Source organism: Ovis aries, chromosome 25, assembly GCF_016772045.2.
Source record: "Ovis aries strain OAR_USU_Benz2616 breed Rambouillet chromosome 25, ARS-UI_Ramb_v3.0, whole genome shotgun sequence".
In the NCBI taxonomy this organism is placed as follows: Eukaryota; Metazoa; Chordata; class Mammalia; order Artiodactyla; family Bovidae; genus Ovis; species Ovis aries.
The window spans coordinates 42,562,501-42,580,971 of record NC_056078.1 but is presented as its reverse complement, the minus strand read 5'-3'; the positions used below and the strand labels follow the sequence as shown (position 1 = coordinate 42,580,971).

General features: G+C 51.2%; 1 protein-coding gene across 1 annotated transcript in view; it reads left to right on the top strand.

Moving 5' to 3' along the window:
• Nucleotides 1-18,471, top strand: part of DRGX (dorsal root ganglia homeobox) — a 30,198-nt gene that overhangs the window by 10,383 nt on the left and 1,344 nt on the right. Inside the window, exon 6 of the mRNA XM_060406587.1 lies at nucleotides 17,552-18,471. This exon is cut by the window's right edge and continues 1,344 nt beyond it. Coding sequence (XP_060262570.1) covers nucleotides 17,552-17,817 — 266 coding nt within the window. The 3' untranslated portion in view covers nucleotides 17,818-18,471. The remainder of the gene's footprint in view (nucleotides 1-17,551) is intronic.

The following is an 18,471-nucleotide window of genomic DNA, read 5'->3' as shown; positions in this document are numbered from 1 at the left end:
ATTTCAGCTTCCGGACTCAGACCAGTGCTCGTGTCTCCTTCCCCAGACTTTGTGGTCCTGGTAGGGTCATATAGCCCTGGACTAAAGACAGCACTGCGCTGACCCTGCTCTGGATGGCGCTCATGGTGTCACTCCCAAGACTCCAGACCAGGGCCTGAGGATCCAAGCCCAGGAGGCACCAATGCCTATCCTAAGTGTGAGGGGGATGCGGGCTCCCGGTGCCTGGGCAGGATCAGTTCCCTGGAGGCACATGGAGCTCCACACGTCCCCTCCCCGCCCAGGCCAGTGGTTCTAGAGCTGACTGCCTGCAGAGCATTCTCTGTAAAGTTGACGGACTCTGAGTAGGGAGTCTTGGTCCTCTGGTTCTAGGTGCTGTTGTGACAGATGTGAAGTCTTTGCCTGGGGAACATGGAGAGAGCCTCCAGGAGTGTTTGTGGGGGAGCTTGGAGGTTGGCAAGGTACAGGGTGCTGAGTTGCTTTAGGTGTTGGTCCTTCAAGTCCTTAGGTCCTTTAAGTAATGGACTCACTTTCCTGGAAACACTGGCTTTGAATGTGCTCTGAGAACAAGAGCATTCTTGGAGTATTGACTGTTTCCTCCTGGAGCGGGTGGCACTGGAGGAGAAAGAGGCAAGCAAGAGCAGATGCAGAGAGCTAGTCTCAGAGGGCCTGTGCTAGGTGGGGTTGCCAGAGCACAGAGCTGTGGGGTGTCGCCGAGCCCTGCCTCCAGCATGAATGGGCGGACTGGCTGAGTGCTGGCAGCTCTTCCACTGTGGCTTAGCACCTGCCAGTGTATCTATATTCTGCTTTTAATTGTTTTATTAAGGGGGAATGTGGTCCAGAAAAGATGAAGGGGAACAGGTCTCCCAGCTGCTTTGCAGAGCTTTAGTACCCAGACTGAGAAGTCAGTAGCAGAAAACTCTGGATTACAGTTTTCTTAGGAAATTAGAGGCCCTCATTTTCATTGCATGGAGAAACGTGTTGAGGGTAGGGTCCTGGGGTTCAGAAGCAGCTGGAGAGCTGGGAAAACCAAGATGAAGCTGGAAAGGACCCCTGGCTTTGGAAAATAAACACAGCTCAGAACTGGCAGAGCACACCCTGGGCTGGCTTGGTGGACCTGCCTCAGGCCAGGGGCTGAGGGCAGAGGCTGCCTGGAGTCCTGCCCTTGCCACATCCTGGGCTGGGTGGCTCTGCTCTGCTGCCAGGCCCCAGGAGGCTGGGGGGCCGCTCTGGGGCTGGAGCACTGGGAACACCCATTCAGCAGGTTCAGCGCTGGGGTGTGTGGAGGGGTTTTCACGGGGGGATGTATCTAGATGGTCAGCAAGGCTGCTCAAGGGATCGGAAGCCCAGGAAGCATGAGAGGTGGGGTTGGCTCCCTTGAAGGACAGGAGATTATGAACCTTCTGGGTGGGCCGGTTAAACAGACAGCCTACATGTGTAGGTGTGGCAGGCTAGCCTGCAGTCTCTGCTGGGCAGGCCCCTGGATGGGGACTGGGCTGAGTCCAGCAGAGGGGCCAGGAGACTGTCCAGTGGTGAGAGCCAGGTGGTTGAAAACCACACACTTGTGAGTTTCCTCCTTTAATTACCAAGCAGCCGTCGAGCCCAGCAGCTTTAAGCAAGGGCTCTGGGTGGCTGCCTGGTGAGAATCCTCATGCTTCCATTCTTTAGCCATGCTAACCTTTTAATTTTTATTGAAGTTATTTATTTATTTTAATTAATCGATTTATTTGTCTGGGTTGGCCCTTAGTTTTGGCATGCAGGCTCTCTAGTTGTGGCCTGTGGGGTTCATCGTCCTGTGACATCGGAGATCTTAAGTTTCCCAACCAGGGATCGAACATGTTTCCCCTGCATTGGAAGGCAGACTCTTAACTACTGGCCCACCAAGGAAGCCCCTAGCCATGTACATCTTGAGTAAAGTACTGGGAATCTCTCTCTCTGCTTCCTCATCTGTAAATTTGGGGATCTTGACATTATAGGACTGAATTTATAAGAATAAAAGGGGGGAGCGTGAGTTGGAACATCTGAGGCTTCTAGACCAGTGGGAGGCGTGAGTTAACACTATCATTATAACTAGATTCCTCCATTCTCATTTCCAAGCCGCTGGGTCCCACTCATATTTCTAAGACCCAATAAGACGTCTTTTCTTCCAAGCTTCTCCTATTTCTGTGAACTTTATCACTTTCATGCAGACGTGCTAAGTCGCTTCAGTCCTGTCCGACTCTTTGCGACCCTGTGGACTGTAGCCTGCCAAGCTCCTCTGTCCATGGGACTCTCCAGGCAAGAATACTGGAGTGGGTTGTCATGCCCTCCTCCAGGGGATCTTCTTGACCCAGGGTTCAAACCTGCTTATCTCTCGTGTCTCCTGCATTGGCAGGCAGGTTCTTACCACTAGCACCACCTGGGAAGTCCTTGTCACTGCTGACAGTCACCTATGTCCTGTAACCCCCAGTGTTCTGACTTTTGGCAGTGATGGTGGCTCCTTCCCATCCCTGGTAAGATCTGCTGGTCAGGGCACTCATTCCCTCCCTGCAGTTTCACGCAGCCAGTGATGTGCTTTGTACTCTGGGGTGGTCAGAGAGGGCCCATCCTGGCCAGGCAGGCAGTCAGGGTATTTCTGTATTGGATGTCCCATGGAAACCGGAATAGAAAAAGGCAGCAGGACCCTACCCCATGAAGCCAGGGTCTGCATAACAATCATGAGTGTCCAGAGGAAAAGCCTTCGCAACACAAAGAGTTCTCCTGCACTGTCTTAATGGCCAGCCTCGTGTTCACAATTCATTAATGCAGAGGAGGTTATTAATGGCCGAGGGAAGTGCTTGGGTTTGTTCCGGGGAAGTGCTGGCCGCAGGATGGGCCACAGTCAGCGGAGGCCCTCTCCCTGGTGTACTTAGCCTGGCTGTATCTAACCTGTGATCCGGAGATCTGGGTGTGAGGTGGAAACTCCTTACCGCTGCCAGGGGAGAGCTTTCATAACTTAGCCGTGGAGCCGCTCTCCCCGGCTAGGCGGGGCATCACAGCTGACCGTCCTCAACAAGATGGGGACCGGAGGGAAGATGGGCCGCCTGTGAGGCAAGGCAGGCCTGTGGGGACGCTCCGTGTCTTCTGTGGACCCCTGGAGTCAGGCCTAAGCTGAGAGAAGTGCAGCAGAGCCGAGGAAGGAGGTCTGACCTCCTCTTATGCTCCCCTCTCCACCCGTCCAGGCGAAGCCTTGGTCCCACGGGCGGCCCAGGTCGGGAGGAGCCCAGGGGCAGCCAGACCTGGTCCCAGCTCTGTAGCCTGGCTCCATCCCTCCAGGTCCCTCCAGATGAGGGTGTTCTGACATGCAGTGGGGGCTCGGTCCATGCTGCAGAGTAGCCATCCTGAGCCTGCATCACACGTGTGAGGACGAGGCGAGAGGCGAGAGGCGAGGGGCGGGGCACGCAGTGCTGGGAAAGGGTCAGGCCGTGTCCCTCCTGGGAACCAAGCCCCATGGCCGCCCCAGAATGTGCCCTCCCAACTTGACCCTCGGGCTTCCGAGCCAAGGCGAAGCGTCCAGAGTCTGAGAGTGGGAGGGCTTTACCGGCCAATAAGCGTTTCCCCATCAGGGTTACACTCAGAGCTGGAGGCAGCCTCTTCCTCTTTCAAGCCCCTGGAAACATTTTCCTCCTAATTCTTTTAATCACTTTTTCCTCTGTGTTGTGATTTTTAAAGAAAAATCGCAATCTTAGTAAGCAATTAAAATTATTTTGTTATGAACTATGATAAGCAGGAAAATTCAGAAAGTATGCATTTAGAACGTCCTGAGTAATTTTAAGCACTCGTGTGCCACCCTTCTTCTGAAACTCTGCTTGTGCCCGAGAAGCCCCCGAGTCCCCACGCCCCGTGCTTCTCACGTCACTTTCCTTCCCCCTAAAAGAACCATCGTGCTGACTGCGATGGTCATGCGGTTTTGCCAGCCACCTGAGTAGGCATTCTGAAACGCTACTGTCTAGTCTGAACTTTTTTGAACCGTTCATGTGTATACATATACATAGAATCACGTGGGATGCGTTTTTCCTGCCTGGTTCCTTTGACTCGGCATATGTGGGAGATTTATCTGTGTAATTAGGTTTAGTTGTCAATTTTTTATGGTATCCTCTGTTCATGATCAGATCATCTGTAGATAACAATGATAATATGTCTCTCCCTTTCTAATCCTTATATTGTTATTCCTGGGTATCCACGGGGATGGGTTCCAGGGTGACCTTCCCCACCCGCCATACCCAAACCTGCCCATCCTCAAGTCCCTAATGGAAAATGTTGTAATGTAATGAATATAGTTGGTCCTTTCTATATGAGGGTTTCGCATCTCTGTATTCAACCAATTGGTGGATTGATTTCCATTGGTTGCTTGAATCTGAGGATGTAAAACCTGGGGACCCAAAAGGGCAGACTGCACTTATTTCCCTTTCTCTCGTCTGGCTGTGCTGGCCAGAACCTCCAGCACAGTATGGGATAGAAGTGGTGAGCATAGGCATCCTTGTCTTGTTATTTTTTTCAGTAACAGCTTTATCTAAATACAACTCACATACCAGGGAATGCATCCATTGAAATGAACAACTCAGTGATTTTTTTGTATGGACAAGAGTTGTGAAACCATCACACAATCGACTTTAGAAAATTTTCATCATCCCAGACCTATTAGCAGCCAGTCACCATTTCCCCAACCCTCCATGCCCCATGTTACCACCAATATTTCTGCCTCTACAGATTGTGGGCATTCTGTTATTGCCACTGCCTGTAGTTCACTGAGTGGAATCATGTCATACATTAGCTGGTCTTTGGGACTGATCCTGGCTTTATGCCCTTCTTCTTGATCTCAGGGGAATGCGCTCACAACCTCACGAAGGGTTCTCCATGTTTGCTGTCTGCCTGTTTATTTTAAACATGCTCTTTATCAAGTTAAGGTGTTTTTCTCTTGCCCTAGTTTTCTAAGAGTTTTATTTTAATTATTATTTTCAAAAAGCATGAATATGAAGGGATGTTGAATTTCGTGGAATACTTTTTCCTGCTGCTGTTGAGACAACCGCAGGATTTTTCTTTCTCAAATGTTAATACAGTGAATTGCATTGGTTGATTGTTTAATGTTAAACCAATTGTGCTTTCCTGGAATTAACCCACATTAGAGATGACATATTATTCTTTTTGTATGTAGGTAGACTGGCTGATATTCTGTCTAGGGCTTTTTTGTCTATGATCCTGAAGAAATTGGCTTGTAAATTCTTTTTCCTGATAATCTCTATTCCGAGTTTCAGCGCTGTTTTACTTTACCCCCCAACTGAGTATAATAAAAGCGGCAGCAGGGCTGCCCAGCTGCTTTATTGTCTCTCCCAATTCCAAGCGTGGGCTGGGCTCAGCCGGATGGTTCTGTTGCTCCTTTTGCCCAGAGTGTCTTGTGAGGTTGCATCGAATGGTGGCTGGGGCTGATACATACAGGATGGCAAGGCCTCTGTGCCTGGTGCCCTGGCAGGGATGCTGAGAGTGCCCTGTTGCTCTCTCTTTGCCTGGAGTTGGATGGGGATTGGATCCTGAGATTATAAAAGCAGAAGATGCCAGGTCTTATTAAGACTTACATTCAGAACAGGCGCAGTGTTACTTCTGCTGAATTCTATTGATGGAAGCTGCTCACAGAGCCAGCTCAGATGCACGTGGAGGGAACTGCACGCAGGTGTGAACACTGGGAGCGTGGCTCACTGAAGGCCCTCTGCGGAGACTGACTGCACAGAATTGAGGATACTCTGGCCTGTGACGTGAGCTGGGGTTTAAACAGATACTTATGTATTTATTTGGCCTCGCCAGGTTTTAGTTGCAGCAAGTGGGAATTTATCTGAGGCATGCGGGATCTAGTTCTCTGACCAGGGATCAAACCTGGGCTCCCTCACTGGGAATGCGAAGCCTCAGCCAATGGGCCACCAGGGAAGTCCTGAGAGGTTTGTTTTTGAATTCACCTAACTTCGCACTCCTGACTATAGGTGCTTTAAGGGCCCTGTCCTTATCTGACTCACCTCTAGATCCTTCCAAGGCATTCACCTCTGCCCTTAACACAGAGGCTGGTGCAGAGTAGAAGGTAGTGAAGTCTGACTAGGGCAGAGGATCCCACTTCCTGCAGAGTTGACTTCGCAATGGGAGAGGCTCCCGACCTAACGTCCGCAGTGTGCGCAGCTTCAGGAAAGCAGCACAGCCTTGCAGGACCCCTGGCTTATTTCCGAAGGTGCAGGTGTTGGGGACACCGGGCACCCGAGGGCTAGAACGTGATCTGTCCTCGTGGGGGATGTGGTTGGGTCAGCCCTAGCTCCTCTGTGCCTAGCTGATGTCAGGAAGACAAAGGTGGAGAACGCCAGCACTTAACATTTGGAAGGAATCTCCTTGATGAGTATGTTACCCCCACTTCTCCAGGATACAGTGGGGGAAACTGAGGCTCAGAGGTGGATAGGACTGCCCAAGGTCACATAGTGTGTCTGCCAGAGGTGAGACAAGCCAGGGACCCAAGTGTCCCATTGTGCAGTTCCCCACACCCCATATTGATTCTGTTCCTTTTACAGGCCCCTGCTGTCATTCTCTGGCTTTAAAAACTGCAACTCACTTTCCAGAAGCCATTTCCTATGGGTGCTGATGGGTTTGCCCTTCCTGCTAATCAATGGGGCCCTGGAGTGCAGAGCTGAGCAGAGGTCCTGGCTTATGCCCAGAGGCAGTAGGGGTGCAGGCTGCCCACTCTGGGAGCTGCTGGAAGGAGGGAGGTGGCGCTCACTGGCATCAGGTCACGTAGAGCGTTTCTCCCTGTTCCCTGCTGAGCAGGATTCTCAGCTCTGGGTGCTGTCGACATTTGCTTGCCCCCTCAAAGGCATCCAAGCAGAAACGGGACATCGGTCCTGGCCCCAGACTGGGTCCCAGTGCAAGGAATGGTTGGCTGAACTGACTCCCATCAGGGAGCATTTGCTGAGTGAATAAACGGATGTCGGGACAGTGCACGCACACGTGGGGCTGACGGGGAGGGATTTAGCGTCTACTCCCCCAGGGTCGGGGCTTCCCTTGTAGCTCAGTCAGTAAAGCGTCTGCCTGCAGTGCAGGAGACCTGGGTTCGATTCCTGGGTCAGGAAGATCCCCTGGTAGAAGAAAATGGTTACCCACTCCAGTATTCTTACCTGGAGAACCCCATGGACAGAGGAGCCTGGCAGGCTATAGTCCATGGGGTCGCAAGACTCAGACACGACTTAGCAACTAAACCACCCCAGGGTAACCTGCCAAATGAACCCGGGGATTTTGGCATTAATCAGGTTGGGTAGCTTTGCGGTGACCATGGTTTTTCTTTTCATGGGATATTGAGGCAGATTAGGACCTGGGAGATGGCAACTTTGAGGAATCAAAATATGCTTCCTAGATCAGGAAAGACCGACTTCCCCTTCCTTCCTCCCTCCCCCAAATATAATCGAGTGTTTGCTTTGTATCCAGAATGGACATTTCAGCTCTAGAATCAGGGCCGTGGGGTGAGGATAGGTGAAGGCTCTTACCCTGCAAGTTTGGGAGGTGAAATAAACACAACTCCGGTTAAGGAGGCAATAAGAGCCGTAACACAGAGATGGGAGAAAGCGCTTTGGCAGTTCTGTGATAGATGTCACGTGGGAGTGAACTGGACCCTATCGTGTATGTGATCATCGGTGAGCGTACTTAGCCACGGCACTGAAAAATCTCTGCTTAAATATTATAGGCGTCTGCCAGCACTGTTACCCCGACACTCCTTACAGACTGTAAGGAGCTGGTATTAGGAATCACAGAACATGTTTATTCTACTTTGCTATGAAGCAAAAGAGAAATGAACTATATGTCTATGAAAAGTTTCATAAATCCACTTACGCACTTACTTGCTCAATATTCTTACCCTTAACGTGAACATTTAGCAAAAAATCGGTGTGCAACAGCTCTACTTGTAACCGAAATTGTGATGAGAGTGTGCTATTGGCGGAGACGAGACAGAGCTAGCTTAATCTTTCCTGTCAGCCTCTGTAGTAGATCAATTGAACTGCCGAGGAGATCAAATACTTCAGACTGTATTTATTACATTAAGTATTTATGTTCAGGCCAAGCCTTTAAAGCATGATGTCATATAGGAATGTAGGCCGATTAAATCAATTCAGCAGAATTTGCTGTAACTTAATGGAAATCTAATTGTGCGTTTTAATTTAGTGTCCAGGAGGTAGTAAGTTCCCCAAACAAAATAATTTTCAGTCTGCATTTGGGGAGCAGGAGGCTCTTGCCCGGGCCTGGGTGATGGCACCTGTGGTAGGTGAGGGGGAGGAAGTTCAGGCCTTGGAGGGGCTTTGCTGGCTGGCAGGTTGGGTTGCGTCCCATGCAAGGGATTGCTGGCTTCGATCCCCACCAAACAGGAAATCGATGAAATGTTTCTGGTGGGTCCTGCACGGCCAGTCCTCAGCTCCACGTTTGCCAGTCAATAGCTCCAGTGCAGACCGAGGCCATTAGCGGTCATGGAGTCTCGGCTGGGTGCTGAGGACACAGTTCTTACTCCTTAGAAACCTCAGTGGAACCCTTTTCTAAAGGAGAGCATCTCTCCCATCATCTGAATGAAAGGAGATGGGAAGTCACAAGTCACGAGAAAGATACGTACTGTGAGAGTAATGCTCAGTCAGTTTAGAAAAAGCAGAAAATACAACAAAACACAAAGGAAAATATAAAGCTTATTCATAATCTTAGCATCCAGAATCAGCCACGATGAATATTTGCTTTTGGTACATTTGTTTTCTTCCCATTTATAAATATGTATCTCCAATAAATTTATGTATTTTAAAACTTATTTAGAATTTAAAAATCAAATGTTTAAATTTATAAATATTTTCTATTTCTAAATAGTATTATTTACTATACATACCTGTGACCTTATATGGATATGGTATATGGCTGCATATGTGCATATACATATATGTACTATGGATATATGTATGTATTGTGTATATACAGATATGTAAATAGATATACACACACACAAAATGGGATACTTTTGACTTACTGTTTTTTTAACCTACTTCTAAAATTTAATGTTTTACTATTACTGTAATTTTGCACCAAATATCCTCTTACAGTATAATTGTGTCATAGCTTTAGTGCGTTCAATAAAGTGATTATATCTTATTCAGTCAATTCTCTAGAATTGGGTGGTTAGTTTCTTCATAATTTTTTGCTGCTATCTGCCACATGGGAATGACTTCCTTTGTAACTAATTTAATTTTTAGACCACTCATGATTTTAGCTTTTTGACAGATAAAAAAACGAAAGAAAGCTAGAGCTCCAAGTGTGGAAGCCCAGACGTTAAAAGGTGAGACTTTTAGAATCTGTTGGCTCACTCCTCAAGATTCCGTTGGCAGAAAAAATCATTCTACTTTTTGCTCTGAGGGGACAGGCTCCTCAAGGAAGCCGCCCAGCTGTGAAGCAGTGTCGGGACTGTGTGTCAGGCACGGGGAAGGAATCTCACAGCACAGCCACGCGTCTCGAGGAGGATCTCACTGTTGGTCCTGTGTGTCCTCCCGGGCATGCGCAGAGCAAGTCTAGTTCCTTGCTGGTCGCTGAATTGAACTGGTACCTAGAGCAAGCTGTGCATTGTAACTTACTCTTGCCCTTTATTTTGTATGTGGTCATGGAAATAATAATTGTTGGAGGACTCGGTACTAGTTGCTTTATAGAGGTAGATATGTTACCTCTTCTTATAAATGAGGGAGCTGGAGCTTGGAAAGACGGTGTGAAGTCCCATGACCAGTTAACGGTGGAACCAGGAGTCAAACTTCAAAGCCCATTTCCTCCTCCGCTGCAGTCTGCATCTGGCTGTCAGACCCCAGAGGCGTCCTGTTACCATTCTCATTTTATAGGATGTTGGTAATTATGACTCGGTTTTGGCGTAGACATTTGCTAAAGTATCTGCTCCCACCCTGGCATAGTAAAGAGGAGGACAGCCTCTTTCATGGCTGACTCCACGTCACCCCATCGCTAGCAGACACAGACTTGGTGTGGTTTTCAAAGCCCTTTCAAACATCGTCCCTTGTGGTGGTTCCTGTGGCCAGGGACCAGCAGCTTCAGGCCATGCTAAAGCTTGCCACTTTGCTTGCCTTGTACTAAATGGCTCCAGGGTACCATGCGTGTTGAATGTTTTGGCTGTTTTATAGATTTTTTGTTTTTTTATCTCAGTATTACCCATCAATGTTTCTGCTATTAACAGTCTCATTGCTGTCTAGCTTGTGGCAGCCTTGTAAGACAGAAGGGTTATGTTAGCCGTGCATTTGGAAGCCTTCAAGTATGTGGTGAGGGCCCTGAGCCTGTTTTTTTGCGGGAGAAATGCATGTGTTTTGGAGTCTGGGCTTTCCCTTGGTGACCATGGGGTCATCTGCTGCCTTGAGCATCACAAAGGGGGCATCCATACTTTGCTATTTCTGTTGCCCGCAGTGCTCCAGGTTGATGGAGTCGTTCGGGCAGGAGAGCACTTGGAGAAATCTCATATTGCTGTTGGTTCTGTGAAATCACAGAGAAATCAGGAGTTAGGTCTAAAAGGATCCTACTTGTAGAAATCATTTTTCCCCCTGTGTTAAGAAATGGTTACGGGAATTGAGGGAGATGCTGGTCTTTGGACAATTTAAGTTCAATTGAAATCAGTTGAAATTATGTAAGCGTGTTTAAGTTGGAAGGAAGACATAGCTTTGTAATTCACATCCCATTCTAAAACCACTCATTGTGTGTTGAAAGGAATTTAAGAATGTGTCTGTTAGCCCATAGTGTGCGTGAAGATTCTCTACCACATCCTGTCAAGGGGGCTTCAGTGCCCCCTGACCAGAAACCCGTCCCCCTCAGAGAGAGACCACCATACACACTGACGGCAAAGAAAAGAAGCCCCTCTTTCTCTCCCTCCATCTACTGCTTCTGCTCTGCCCGAAACCAGGGAGAGGCAGATACCCAATATCCACTGTGCCTAAGAGGCCCCGTTCTCTCACTTCTCACTCCTCCCTGCAACTCCCTCCCTCTGGCCTGACGGTCTGACCGTGACTTTGCCCTCCTTTTTCCTGCAGGTTCTGCTTCTGTTAAGGCAACCCACAACCATACGGTGTCACAGTGAACTTGCTGGGAAGCCGTACTGACCGCACGCTCTGCCGCTGAGATACATCCCCCTCTGGACAGTTCATAGCCTTTACCCCTTCCCCTGATAAACGGCATTGAATTAGATTTGTTTCTGTGCTTGCCTTTGGGCTTGTCCGTTGGTTCAGATGGCCTCTCCTGGTCTTGTCTGTATCTGCCTTCTGGATCGGCATGTCTTCTGTGTTCTCATGCAGGGAGGGCAGGGCAGAGCAGAGAGGAGGTGACTCCCAGTGGCTCATTTTTTTCAGCATTCCTCCACGTGGCTTTCAGCATTTATGTCTCCACCAAAGAGCATCCCTGTGGCTCAGCTGGTAAAGATTCAGCCTGCAGTGATGGAGTTTTATCCCTGGATTGGGAAGAGCCCCTGGAGAAGGGAAGGGCTATCCACTCTGGTATTCTGGCCTGGAGAATTTCACGGACTATATAGTCCATGGGGTCGCAAAGAGTCAGACAAGACTGAGCGACTTTCACTTCACAAAGAGCATCGCCCTCTTTGATAGACAATCAGCTGCTCTTCAGACCTGGGGTGTTGATGAGGAAAGAGGGAGGCATCTGTGGCAGGCTTCATGCCAAAGACTTTTGTTGGCCTGGGTACATCTCTCAGGGTCTGATGTCCTGCTTTGGGAATCCCCACCTGACCGGTACTGTGTAGTCAAGGGACAGAGAAAGACTCAAGGGAGGTGTGCGTACCTCATGATGCTTCCTCAGCCAGAGACGTGGGGGGTTGGGTGGGCTGAGGGTGCTGCTCATGGACATGTGTGTGTGGGTGGCCTGAGACACTTTGGGGGTCCTCACCCACTGGAGGAGCAATAAGGGGTCCCAGTCTTGAGCGGTCGTCATCTTCTCGAGGACCTTGACCTTGCTTTCCCTCGGCTCTTACAGTTTTGTTTTGAATTTATTTTTAATCATGGTGAAATACACGTATGATAGAATTTCTGTCTTAACCATGGCTAAGTGTGTAGTTCAGAAGTATTAAATATGTCCTTATTATTGTACAGCCATCATCACCATCCACCTCCAGAACTCTGTCATCTTTCCAAATTGAACCGCGTACCTATTACACCTCCCCGCTCACTCCATCCCCTCAGCCTCTGGCACCCACCGCTCTCTTCCTGTCTCTACGAATGCGACTGTACCAGGTGCCTCGTACAAATGGAATCAAACAGAATCTGTGTTTCTCTGACTGTCCTGCTTCACTTAGTCTAATGTCCTTGAGGTTCATCCGTGTTGTCACCTCGGTTGGAATTTCCTTTTTTCTTTTTTAAAGGCTGTTGCATAGCCCTTACAGTTTATAAGCAGAGTCTCCCAGAGTCCCTGGGTTCATCTGGTCCTCAGTTTCTCCACGTCTAGTGTGGGGGGTAAAGTAGGCAAGCCGCACAGACTCTCTCCCTCCCTCCAGTCCATGAATTAACTTATATCTTCCACCTCTGAATCTGGGTTTTGTGGGCCAGGAACGTAGTTATCAGTGACTTTCGTGGGGACCTGCCTGTGGCAGGCGTGTACCGGCAGGCGTAGACTGTGGGTCCAGGAGGCTGTGTCTTGTCCAAGTGGGACTTGTTCATCTCGCGGGTAATGTGCTCATCACTGAATCATAGCCTAATTAACACCCTCCCTGGTGTTATATTAGAGTAAGCCCTTGCTGGGGATGAGACCCAGCAAGAGAACACGTATGCTGAGCCTGCCCCTCGGGGGCTTGTCTGACATGGGGTTGGCTGCCCAGGCCTGGGTCTGGGGACTGTGGCCCCTTCAGGGTCCCCTGAAGCCTACAGCCCCAGTCAAGCTCCCCTCAGACCCCCAGGCCCTCGTGGCCCCTCCCCAAATGTGCTGAGCGTGGGGGTCTAATATCAGTCTTCCTTCTTTTGAACATTCATTTAAAATCAAACTTATGTGTTTAAAAGAAATGCACAGATGTTGTAGAAAAATGAGAAAAGTTCTAAGCAGGCACAGCAAGGAAAATCAGTATTTCCATTGCTGAGAGGGTTCACTGTGCTCTGCCTTCTGTTCTCTTCCCACGTGGCTCCCCTCGGGAGGGATTTGGAGGGGGAAGCCCTCCCCTGCTGCGTGAGTCCTGGCCCTTGGGGTGGCCCCTGGGCTCAGGGCACAGGCACTGTTCCCGCCCAAGTTCACGAACCCCGGGCTCAGGGAGGCCAAGACTGCTGTCAGTATGTGGCTGCCTGAGAGCTCGCTGGGAGAAGCAGAACCAGCAGGATGTGGAATCTGAAGCTGTAACTTCCTGTTCGCTTCCTTCTGTCACTGGAAATGCGACCAGGCGAAAGCCAGCTAGGAGTGCGGGTTGTGGAACGGGCTCTCGGAGTTCTGTGTATAAACTGGGCGCTTGTGATTCCTCTCACGCTCTTCTTGCCATCTGATGCCCGCTGCATCGGCCCCTCCATCAAAATCGAGGCAGGAAGTGACGGCTGCATTTTAGCCTCCTATTACACTTGAGGAGAAGGGGCCGGTCTGCAGGAGAAGGCTGCCTTCTGTAATAAACTATTGCTGCTGCTGCTGCTAAGTCGCTTCAGTCGTGTCCAACTCTGTGCGACCCCATAGACGGCAGCCCACCAGGCTCCCCCATCCCTGGGATTCTCCAGGCAAGAACACTGGAGTGGGTTGCCACTTCCTTCTCCAATGCAGGAAAGTGAGAAGTGAAAGTGAAGTCGCTCAGTTGTGTCCGACTCTCAGCGACCCCATGGACTGCAGCCTACCAGGCTCCTCCATCCATGGGATTTTCCAGGCAAGAGTACTGGAATGCGTGCCATTGCCTTCTCCGAATAAACTGTGTGGACCTGGGCAATTCCTGGAGCCTTGTTTGCTTCTTGGTATGTGGGGCTGAGTAACGCCCTCCCCTCAGGGCGGCCAGAATGAACACAAGCGAGCGCAGTGGGTACTGGAAGGGTGAGTGTCCTTTTGCTTCTGAGTGGGCTTGGAGAGGAAGAGGAAGATGCCCAAATGTGCTTCTGGGGAGAGAAAGAAACCTGACTCCAGTACAGGGAAGCCTGTCCCTGGGAAGGGAGGTTGGGCATGGCCCAGCTGCGGGCATGGTTGATGCTGCTGAGGCTGCTTCCTGAAGGCTGATCCCACAAGTGGGTGCCAGGCCTGGGTGGCCCTCCCTGTCTCCCTTCTGCCTGCCACAGCTGTTTCTCAAGGGCCTGGCCTGTTCCAGGTGCTGTGCTAAGGGTTGGGGACAGAGTAGTGATTTAGGCCCCCTTGCGGGTGTGTGGGGGCAGACAGACCACAAACCAGTCACAAACCATTAGTGACCCACCTACAGTTTGTGGCCGGTGCCATGAAGACATGAGCATGAGGCTCTGATGGAGAATATAACCCGGGAACCTGCTTTGGATGGGAGGTCCCAAGGGGCTCCCTGAGGCCATGGTGGTCAAATGGAGCCCTAAAAAGAGACAAGAACCCCGAGTCAGAGGAAGGATCTCTTCACTCCCAGGTGGAGCCCGATGAAGGGTCCAAGACAGGGGAAGAGTGTGTCCTCTCTCCAGACAGAGGGACACAGTCATTAAGGCACCAGTCCTCTGCCTAGTGGAGAAGGCGATGGCACCCCACTCCAGTACTTTTGCCTGGAAAATCCCATGGATGGAGGAGCCTGGTAGGCTGCAGTCCATGGGGTCGCTGGGAGTTGGACACAACTGAGCAACTTCACTTTCACTTTTCACTTTCCTGCATTGGAGAAAGAAATGGCAACCCACTCCAGTGTTCTTGCCTGGAGAATCCCAGGGATGGGGGAGCCTGGTGGGCTGCCGTCTATGGGGTCCCACAGAGTCCGGACTGAAGTGACTTTGCCGCAGCAGCAGCAGCCTCTGCCTTTTCACCTGTTTCCTCATCTGCAAAAGGGGATAGAGCCTACTGCCTAGGAGTGTTCCAAAGCTGAGGTGTGCTGGGTGACAACGTGCTTAGAGCTGTGGTGCTGGTCCATACAAGGGCTTGCTCCAGTAAGCGCAGCTCCTGTGGAGAGCTGCCCAGTGACGGTGGCTTGAACATCTGAAAGGAAGCGTGGGTAGCGCATGACAAGGACGAGGTGAGGGCAGTGAGGGCCCCAGCACTCAGGGTCTTGAAGACCACAGGGAGGAATTTCGATTCATTCAGCAGATAAGCATTTTGGTCCAAAACTACTCCCTATTTGCAATGTTACTTCTTCCAAAGCTGGTGAGCACTTTTAGAAGAGCCAAGGCGTGGGCGGAACCCAGGGGGCTGGCTTTGCTGCCCCTTCCGGGCTCAGGGCTCAGGGACAGGCACTGACTCCCATGTCCTTGGCAGGGCCTCAGTGCACCACCTCCTGCTCCCTGGTGGGACAGTCTCTGGAGCTGTCCCAGAGTGGCTGGGGCAGAGGCTGTGGAGATACTCGATGCTTGTCTCCTGCAAGAAATGCACATGGTGGGTGGGGTGGGGGCGCCATTTGACCTGTCTGGAGGCTCAGGAAATCTCTCAAATCATGTCATGCCAGCAGCTGAGTCCACCCACCCAGCCTGGATGCAGGTCTGTGCGTCTCCTGCCCCCACGCCTGCCCTTGTGGGAGTGCCAGCCTGATTCAGCTCTGTTCGCAGGGCTTGGATGGACATTAGGACCTCAGGATTCCATGGCTAGACTCTCCATGTCCTACACACACACACACACACACACACACACACACACACACACGCATACACCCCTTTCTCTCTGTTGGTCCCCATCTTGGAAACGGCACCTCCATTCATTCATTCAAACCCAGGTGTCATCTGTGAATTCTTTTTCCGTCACCCTCCACCTACAGTCTGGGAGCAACGTGCATGGGCGCGCATAAATCCAGAATCTGGCCATCTCTCACCACCTCCCCTCTGGCCACCTTGAGCTAAGGCTGCCGTCCGCTGGGACCGCATCATCACAGTAGCCTCCCCATCCTCTCCTCAAGGAAGTTACGCTCCAGACCCTTGACTCAAGTCTGCTGAAGCTTCCTCCCGCTGCGTCCTGCCTGGCCCTGGTGGCTGCTCGACTCCTTGGCCGCCTCCTCCCCGGCAGCCCCGGCTTCCGGTCACTCTGAGTGCCCGCTGCACGTGGCTTCTATCCCCACTTCAGCGCTGCTGCTCTGGTCTTCTCCCCTGCTGCCGTGCTCTCTCCTGGGTGTTCCTGTCCCTGTTTCTTTGACAATGCACTCAGCTATTACCAAGCATCACACTCCGTTCACGTTTTAAATAGCTCTCGCCACTGCCTGCCTTCACATGAAGCATGCCTGGACTGCACTGTGCCCCTGCCCTGGAACTGTGCTCCACGATGCCGGCGCTCTTGCTGCCTTATTCCCACTGAGTGGTCATCAGGGCCAAGCACAGTGCCAGGTGCTCAGGAGACAGCCGCTGGATAAGTGCACAGTCGAGGGTGACCCCTGAAAAGAAAGGTCTCCTCCCGGCCCTGGCCCTGGAGAGCTTCGTGCAGTGCTGGCCGGCAGCCTCAGGGCCAGACAATTGTTGCGAAGCCCCATTTCACACACTGAGCCTGTACTGAGTCCTTTCCAAACCAAGGCCTTCAGACCTTCTCAACCTTTAGTTCACGGTGCCCTGCGTGTCCCTTGAACCTCAGTTTAATGTTTCTTGTCTCTCTTGGGCTGTAAAAAATACCTACAGTTCTGTTCATTAGATGGTTAGGTCCAAGCAACTCAGCGTTTCTGTCCCCAAAGCTTAGTAGTAATTTGAAAATAACACATGTAAATTGAATGAAAAATAATGGTTTTCTTTTATTCTTAAAGAGCTGCCATTACTTTCTAATGGGAAGTACGTCAGTGAGCTCTGCCTGACTTCTCTGAGCTTGGAATCACATTGAATGCCGTTGCTCCTCATTTGCTGTTCCGTGTGGATTATTTGTGTGGTGTTTGCAAAATCTGGCTTCACGGAAATATGACCTCCTTGAAAGGAGTGCAGCGAGGCCTCCTGTGGAAGCCATGAGCGACCTTGTGCGGCATCTGATAGATGTGCCGGCTTCCGCCTGCCCTTGAAAATTTAGAATATCCTTGCAGGGCCCTTGGGAGTTCTTGGGGATGCTTTGGCACTTAGTCTGGAGGGTGTGGCATTACTTCATTGGATCCCCATAATGATCCTGTGAGGTGGGGATCGTTTCATTGCATAGAGGGACAAGCCCAGGCTCAGAGAAGTCAAGATACTGGTCTAAGGTAAGGGAACCTTACCTTAACCTTACCAGCCTGTTGGTAAGGGAACCGAGACTGGCCGGTTCTCCCTGATGCTCTGGTGCTAATCCCTTGTCCTATCAGCTGGATCTCTTGAGTTGTGCATCTCTGGGGTCCTGAGCTCTTGTCAGCTCTCCCTGAAGTATTTGGAAATAAACAGCATCAATCAACCCCTTGCCCCCAGCCCTAAGTCTGAGAGACTGGAATGTGGACAGTGATGGCAACCTGTTTTTTTCCTTCTTCCAGGGGGCCCCCTGTGCTCATGCTGTGTCCCCGACCCCATGGGGCTTTCCTTCCTCCCCACCTACGGCTGCCAGACAAACCGCACGGCCAGCGTGGCCGCCCTGCGCATGAAGGCTCGTGAGCACTCGGAGGCTGTCCTGCAGTCGGCCAACCTCCTACCGTCCACCAGCAACAGCCCCAGCCCCGTGGCCAAGCCAGCGCCCCCCGACGGCAGCCAGGACAAGACCCCTCCCGGCAAGGAGCAGAGTGAGCGTGAGAAGAGCGTATGAGGGGCCCGAGTGGCCAAGCCAGCCGCGCCCTCCCCCCGTGCTTCTCCCAGCCTCAGCCCCCACGGAAAACTCTCCCAAGAGCGAGGAAGAAGCCTGCTGCCCTGGGCCTCCTCTCAGACTCAGGAAAGGAAGGGAGAACCACAGCTCCCCCAGTGAATGGAGAGTGCCTCTGGAGTTCCCCCATGGGGCTGTTCTGTCCTGGCTTCTTCGGTGTCAGGCCCTGACGGTACTCGTGGGTACCAGAGTCTGCTCTGTGGTGAGGCCCCTGGGGCTTCCATCTTGGCCCAGAAGTCTGGAGAGAAGGCGAGTTTTTCACCCCTTCACTTACCTGTCCCTCTCCTGGGCCGCCTCTGGAGGTCTTATCAACCCAAAGAACTGTGGCATGGGCTATCTTTGAGAGATGCCCGGGGCTCAGTCTTATGTTATGAAATGGGACTGTCCACCTGACATTAAGAACCAGGCGATTGCTGAGATCCCAACCAGCTCTGTCCCTTCCAGCAAGACGAGCAGCAATGCCCTCTTCTCGCGTGCTGGCTGTGGGCTTGGTTGGGTTAGAAGGTGAGAAGATGTAGAGTAGGGAGGTGCCAGCAGGACAGAGCCTGTCCCTGGGGGGACATGGTAGCTCTGCCACTGGGCACTGCTGGCCAACCACAC